This window comes from Phyllobates terribilis, unplaced genomic scaffold (assembly GCF_046119375.1).
Source record: "Phyllobates terribilis strain yellow unplaced genomic scaffold, ASM4611937v1 Scaffold_8145__1_contigs__length_32433, whole genome shotgun sequence".
Lineage (NCBI taxonomy): Eukaryota > Metazoa > Chordata > Amphibia > Anura > Dendrobatidae > Phyllobates > Phyllobates terribilis.
In genome coordinates, this window is record NW_027370885.1 from 9,689 (window position 1) to 17,624 (window position 7,936).

Sequence of the window (7,936 nt, forward strand, 5' to 3'; positions counted from 1 at the left end):
TTTGATTTATTTTATTTCCCTTTTACTAGATACTATATAAGCCTTTAGAAATTAGGTTAGAAGGACTTTTGATTCTTTTTTCAACTTCATCCTTAGAAATTCAGCAGCCAAGAAGAAAGCTTCCACCTTTGTTCCACTTTCATCATCCTCCCTGGTTTGTTTTCATCATTATTATGTATTGCTTTCGATTGGCTATGTCTGTCTAAGATCCTTCTAGTTCACTCTTAGGTTGAAGCCATTATTCTAGGAAAAGTTTGTGAGATTCTTATGTTTATGTTTTAAGTTTAATTTCAGGATTGTTTTATGATCTCTTGTGCTTTATTGACTATTGATTGATCTTGATTTTATCTAGGTTGCAAACTAGTTTGATTTATTATCCATCATATTACTAAGCTTGATAATTCGATTTGAAAAGTCTTGTCTTTTAGGTAGCAATCAGAATTTGCATAGACTATTTGTGAGTGCTTATTTTGTAGAGATTATAAACCTGTTTCGAGTATCGGCTATTTGCCAATGGTATTGCATAGGCCTACTTATCTTTGATCTTTATGTTGTTGCGCTTTTGAACCTTAGGATTTCTTTGGTTATTGCTTACAATAAGGGTTTCTAGGACTATTTGGACTAGTTGCTATTTACGAACAAAGAGTAGGACAACCGGATTAGATAATTTCAAATATAGGTTAATAGAATTCGATGATCAACATTCCATAAGAATAATGCGCTGATGCTAAAGGAGTGAGCTTTTCATCATTATTTTTTACAAACTCAACGTTATTTGCTTTTTAATTACTAGTTTATGATTACAATCATAAACCCCCAATAGTTGGAAATATATTGATTAAATAGGTTACTGTCAATACTGAATCATCCCAATAATCAATAGGCATGTGAGAGTCAAACTATTATTGTGCTTGCTACCTCAAGTAAAATTTTGTGCTTTCTTTCCCAACTCCATTTTGTTGTGGAGTGTATGGACAAGATGTTTGATAAATTATGCCTTTAGATGTGTAGAACTCAGTTGCAAAAGATCTAACTCCAAGTTCTAGTGTAGTATCACTTCTAATTATCTTGATTTAACATGTGAACTTTGTTATAACCATGAGAATAAACTATTTCAGGGATGTGAAACAACTAGCTTTGTTAGGCAAAAATTAATCCAAGTAATTCTAGAGAAATCATCCACTATCATCAAGAGATAGTTGAAACCAGCATGTGTTGGATACTTGAATGGTCCCCAAGAATCTACATGTAACAACTCAAATGCATAAGTAGAAGTAATAGAACTGGAAGGAAAAAGTAGTATTTATTGTCTAGATTTACTACAACTAATACAAGGAAACAATGAAGAACTAGTTATGATCATCCATATATAGATAGTTCTTAGTTTTGCAAAAGATAAATATCCTAAATGTTTATGCATCAAAAGAATTTGTTTCTATCAACACTAGATATAGATGAGCTAACTGAATTTCTTTGAGCAAGATTTCGAGATGTGAAAGATATACATGCCATGAATAGCTTTACCAAGCATCGTTGGACTAGTTGACACAAGCCCCTATAATAAACACTTGGAGTCAGTGAAAGTAACATGACATTTGTATTATTTTACTAGCTTGGAAACAAAAAATAGAATGAACTTTAATGTTGGTACAAACAACACATTTTCAAGCACAATATCCATGGTTATCCTGACATTAACAACAACATTAATAGCAACCAAAGTACCATTAGGCAATTTAGTATTAATAGGAGTTATAACTTCCTGTGTTTAAAAAAACTCAAATTGTGATACATATGGCCACTCGCTCCACTGTTAATTATCCATACATCTATATAAGATGAGTGACCAAGGCCATCATATGCATAAGAAAAGTTAAGGAGATTACCAGACGCCGAAGTAGATGGTGTAGATTTCTAACCTAAGAAAACTCTTCAACAACTAGAGAAGAGAATGATGTACCCGTAGAGTCGACACTTTGAACTCAATTCACATAAGGTGTAATTGTTGATTTCTTCAAGTCTTTGGGAAATTCAATTAACTTGTAGCACTTTTCAACCAAATAACCACGACGTTTATATAACATTCACATCTTCAAATTCTATCCTCGTAGTTAGTATTTTTTGAAGCTACATCACCTAAGGCACAAGTTTGATCTCTCAATGTTATTCTTCTTAAACCAAGATTGAGTAAGCAATATTTGTATCTGGTGTAGGATTGCGAAGAAAAATGTTTCCACGCACATCCAAATATAAATCGTTCAACCCCATCAACAATTGATAGAGGTTGTGTTTGTTTTCATTAGTTTGATTAGTTGCCGCATTGCCACAAGAACAAGGCAGAATAATGTGTAGAGAATCATATTCATCCTAGAGGAATTTCATTTTGGTGAAGTACGAAGAAATTTCATCAGTTCCTTGAGTTTGCGAAGCTATTTCTTTTTGAATTGTAAACTTTTGCACACCATTACCATGGTCATACATGTTCAACAACATCCAGATCGCTTGTTCCATAGTAGAAAACCAAACGCTATTGGCTATCTTTTTATTCAATGCATTCAACAACCATGAAATCACGAGGTTGTTGCACCTATCACACTTAGCAAGCTTTGTTGCATCAATATTGTAAGTCATACATGGTAAAGAACCATCTACAAATCTAATCTATGCTAAGAGCCACCCATGCCTAGTGATGCAAGAGAGAAAGCTCTTCCCGTCGGACATCTTGGAAACAATGTTTTCTCCAACGATGTCGGAAGGATGAATGCACGACGCATCATTCTAACCCATGATGAAATTGAGAAGAAAAACTGCCAGAATTGTAAAATCCGTAGAAGTTGCAGGTAACTGCGATCGACTGAAAATGGTCATAAAGAAAGATTGGAGCAATAGGTTTTCAATTTCAACCAATACTCATTGTATGAATCAAGTTACAAGAAATTGGAGGGGAAAAAAGGCAGAATCATACTCGCATGATACCATGTTAGATTGAATGTGAACATCGGGAAAGGGGGAAGAAGAAAATGAATGCTTAATTAAGTATGTTACAAATGATGATGAAGCTTTATATAGAGCTCGGTAAGAATGTCGTTGGAGCTTCCCCTAAACTTGTTCCTTGTGTTCCTTCTACTTTCTTTGCTTGTTTGGTCATCGAAATCGGAGTTAAGACAACCTTCTCCCCTAGAATGTCGGGGAATAAGAGTACATCCATCGTTACGGTAAGAGCAGAGGTATTGGAAAAGGAAAACCGTTTACAATCAACTATTAGGAAAATTTCTAGAAGGAAAAAAAACTAGTCTAAGATGTACATTTGAATACAAAGTCTGTATATATTTATGGATGGGCCAAATGTGGTCTTTCTAACTTGTGAGTCAATTACAAAATCGTTAGATCATCTTCGTCGGTCAAGCGGTGTAATAAATGTGTAATGGCTTCACACATTCTTCTTCAGTTCGCCTGTTACAATCATTCTGCAATCATACGTTCATGAATAAACATATGAAGTAACCGTACGATTTGTAATGTCTACAAAAATCCTTAAAGTTCCAAAACGACTGTATAAACAGTACTCGAATACTATTCGTTTTATCACAACGTAGCCGGCCTATAAATTCGGAATAACGTACCAAATTCACTCCTAACTTTTAGGTTTGTAGCTAACTGAAATCTATCTACTGTAGTACTTATATTCGAAAGATCATAGTACTACATAAGTTTGTTTATTTATAAATTCGTTTGTACTGTACTCCGTATAGTAATTTGTGAGAGTGCGACTGTCTAGTCTCCCAGGTGTCACTTTTCTTCTTTGTGTGCAGTATTTATCAGCTTTTTCATCCCCACTCTCTCGCTCCCGCTCGTTCCATCTCCATCGCCGCCAATTTGCAGAATCCCTCTCCGTATTTTGCATTTATTACATACCCATTAATTACTAATTTCAAAAGCTCCCATAACCCTTTCATCTCCTACCAACTCTCTTCCTCGCATACATATATTCTTACTTCCCCTGTTCTCGGCTTCATAACAGAGCCTCCTAAAATGACAGAGAAAGACCCTGATCTCTCCTCTTACAAACACCCTTCTACTTCTCAGGTAATCCGTCTTCGTCTCCTAATAAACATAACAGAGAACCTTAATTATTGACATGTCAAGAAACAAAGCATTTTATTTGATTCTATTTCTATCTATTGTATTGATTTCTTTCCTTTCCACAGATCGTAGAGGAATTCCAAGAGCTATGGGGTATGGCGCTTCCAATAACCGCGATGAACTGCCTCGTCTTCTTCCGAGCAGTAGTTTCCGTCCTATTCCTGGGCAGATTAGGAAGCTTAGAGCTCGCCGGCGGTGCACTCTCAATCGGATTCACCAACATCACCGGCTACTCCGTCATGGTAGGCCTCGCCGCCGGTCTCGAACCAGTCTGTTCACAAGCCTACGGAAACAAAAACTGGGCCTTACTCTCCCTCTCCCTCCGCCGCATGATCATAATCCTCCTAATCACCGCCGTCCCAATCTCCCTCCTATGGGCCCACCTCGGTCCCATCATGATATCACTCGGCCAAGACCCTGAAGTCACATCCATGGCGGCCCGGTACTGCCTCTACTCCATCCCTGACCTCCTAACCAACACTCTCCTACAACCCCTGCGCGTGTTCCTACGCTCCCAGCGCGTGACGAAACCCATGATGTACTGTTCTCTAATCGCGGTTATTTTCCACGTGCCGCTAAACTACTTTCTGGTCTCCGTTATGGGGTTCAGTGTCGAAGGCGTGGCGGTTGCCTCGGTGGTGACGAATGTGAATATGGTGGTGTTGATGGTTAGTTACGTTTGGTGGACGGGGAGATGGTCACGCGCCGCCGGAAGCGCGTGCGGTAATGATGTTAGTGGTGGAGGCTACGCGCCTTTGTTGAGGCTTGCTGTTCCGAGTTGCCTTGGGATCTGTTTGGAGTGGTGGTGGTATGAGATTGTCACGGTGTTGGCCGGTTATTTGCCTAACCCTAAGGTTACCGTTGCCGCTACCGGAGTTCTGATCCAGACCACTAGCCTTATGTATACTGTTCCCATGGCCTTGGCTGGCTGCGTCTCCGCTAGGGTAAGCCTTTTATTCCTTTTCTTTCTTTAATATTTATGATTTGGTTTTATTTATGTGCTAGGATCCAAACGTAGAAATGACAATCAAATAGTACCCCTCGATATGATTGGAGGGTATCTTATTCTACTTGGGGAAAAGTTGATAGTGAAAACCAAATCACATGATTTTACCTTTTATTCTGTACGTTTATAGTGTCTATTTGTGAAATTGTGCAGAATTTTATAGGTTGGAAAGTTTAATGATAGTTTTATTAAAAGCTAGATTAAGGCGTTAGATGATTTTCACACTCCAACTTAGTGTCCGTTCAGCAAAGGTAGCTGAAATTTATTTTCCATCTAACTGAAATGTGATATCTGAAATTAAATAGCTGAAAAGTAGCTGAATTGTGATGATAGATGAAACTAAATAAACTAGCTGAATTTTTGAGTTAAAAATAGTGTTCGGTAAAAAGGGTAAATGAATTGTATAAGTAATGAGAATTTTTTGCACACAAGCCATCTGAAAACCCACAATCCCCACCCCTATCTTGGCAGCTTATGGGAATTTTCAGCTGGATTTGCCCAAGCTAGCTTAAATGTGGAAAAGATTATTTTTGAAGCCAAAAAAGACGTTCGGAAAGAGAAGGGTGAACAAACTAGACATTAAACTAGCTTTTGCACTCATTAAACTTGTTATCGAACGGCCCCTTATTCCATACTCCATCCATGTAGATTATAGTAGCTACATAGAAGAAAGTGAAACATGGCTCTGCTAAATAGCCTGAATTGAAGATTTTGAAGCTTATGTCTAGGAAGGGGTAATAGAGCGAAATTTCCTTTGTTTAATGTGCTGATTTGTCTTAAGGAAAGGTGACCAATAGATAGTACATAACAATATGATATTGAAATGAGTACAATTGTGCAAAGCTAGGAAATTGCAAATGGGAAGGTTGGTACATGTGTACAACTAAAATAAAGAAAAAATGTTTGATAAGATAGCAAATGCGTATACTTTTAGTGTCCATATAGCACTATAGAGTACGGGCACATATATAATATACTTGAAAATATGAACATCTGTTATAGGATTGCATCACTATGTGCATCATCCAAGTCCTTCTATGGTTAGATTGGATGAAAGTAGATAAAAGAGTTTGTTCTCCATCCCTTGATTTGGCCCCAACCATTATTGTGGGGTTTCGGTATGTTGTTTTGTGATGACCTAACAAAGCTAACAAACAAAGTGGACCAACTTAATGTTGCTTTCTCCATAACATAAAGATATACACAAGAGGGATATATGCTTATTAAATACTACAAAAATGGGGGTGCTAAAGTTTTGATATCCCTAAAGTTTCATTTTCCGTGGCTATTCTGTCCTTTAGGGACTTTTTTTAGCTTATTTTTGGTTGTCAACTGTCATCTTTGATACATGGGCCTCTCTTTATTTTAAGTATAGAAAGTTTGTAAATAATTGTGCACTATTTGAAGTATGAAATTAGCATTTATGGCTTGTCGTAGTTTGAGGAGGCAAGTGGAATCCCTGCAAAGAAATTCTGATTATGGTTAGTTATTGATGGAGTTTTTAAGACTAATTAGCTTAGAGCATCCACGATGATAATCTCCTAAAATTCTTATTTTCAAAGTAGAAAAAGATAAATTAAATATATAAAGGAGATGTGTAAGAAATATAAGAGATATTCACAAGAACCAATACTTTAAGCTCTTCTTTCACAACTAAATGTATAGATTCTTGTAAAGTTTTCTTACACATCCCCTCTTTCTTTTTATTTTCTTTTTCTTATTTAGTTTTAAGAACTCTTTTAAGATCTTTGAAAGATCACCATTGTGGATGCTCTTAGTATATCAAGACTAGATCGTTCTAATATCATTGTAAAGTTTCTGACTTAGACATGCAAGCCTAATAAAGTCCATTCTAAAATCAATTTATTTCGGGGTTTGCAGGTTGGTAACGAGTTGGGAGCAGGGAGGCCGTACAAGGCGAAGCTAGCGGCCATGGTGGCGCTCGGGTGCGGTTTTTTGGTAGGAATCATCCATGTAACGTGGACAATCAGTTTTAGGGAAAGTTGGGGAGAGATCTTCACTCCTGACCCACTTGTCAAGTCTTTGGTGGCTTCAGTGATGCCCATAATGGGCCTTTGTGAGCTAGGGAACTGTCCCCAGACGACGGGCTGTGGGATCCTAAGAGGGACGGCCCGGCCCGCTGTCGGGGCCCGCATCAACCTGGGGTCGTTTTACTTTGTGGGGACGCCGGTGGCAGTGGGCCTCGCCTTCTGCCTCAATGTTGGGTTTAGTGGGCTCTGGTTTGGGCTTATGTCGGCCCAGGCTGCCTGTGCTGTATGGGTGTTGTACGTGGTGATGGTCCGGACGGATTGGGAGGCTGAGGCTCGTCGGGCCCAGAAGCTGTCTGGGCCTGATAATGGGCCTGTGCTGGAGATGAGTAATGGGCCGGTTAATGATGAAGAGAAGAGTTTGATTTGGCATGTGACAAAGAGAACACCAAGTGATTTCCCTCAGGAGTAATACTCCTGTTATTGTTTTAAATATAATTGGACGAGATTACCCTTTGCAAAAAATATGAAAAGCTTACCCGTATTGGCCTTCTATGATCAGTTACAACTGAGGGTAGATAAGTCCATATAAAGAAAGTTGTGTCATTGTGTTGATGTGATATTGATTTGACTTCGGGGAGTAGAACAACCACGCCATTGAAGGCAATGATGAACTAAATCTAAGTGGGTCTATACTATTTTACCTACTGTTCACTTTAGGGTGTGTTTAGAAACTTTGGTTTTTAGTGAAGACAACACACTGCGGATTTGGACTGTCACTGTACTGTCTATCTGCATT

The 7,936-nt window shown here is 38.2% G+C and overlaps 1 protein-coding gene across 1 annotated transcript; it reads left to right on the plus strand.

Moving 5' to 3' along the window:
- The first annotated feature begins 4,062 nt into the window (after positions 1 to 4,062).
- Positions 4,063 to 7,609, plus strand: LOC141252080 (uncharacterized). Its single transcript, XM_073670459.1, has 3 exons — positions 4,063 to 4,086; positions 4,209 to 5,087; positions 7,031 to 7,609. The coding sequence occupies exons 2-3, from the start codon at positions 4,239 to 4,241 to the stop codon at positions 7,607 to 7,609; spliced, it is 1,428 nt and encodes a 475-aa protein (XP_073526560.1). The 5' UTR covers positions 4,063 to 4,086; positions 4,209 to 4,238.
- The last annotated feature ends 327 nt before the right edge of the window (positions 7,610 to 7,936 follow it).

Excerpts from the sequence above, each read along its gene's own strand:
- LOC141252080 (XM_073670459.1), top strand. The coding sequence starts at position 4,239 with ATGGCGCTTCCAATAACCGCGATGAACTGCCTCGTCTTCTTCCGAGCA. Across the intron at positions 5,088-7,030 it reads CTGGCTGCGTCTCCGCTAGG|GTTGGTAACGAGTTGGGAGC; the intron begins GTAAGCCTTTTA and ends CGGGGTTTGCAG.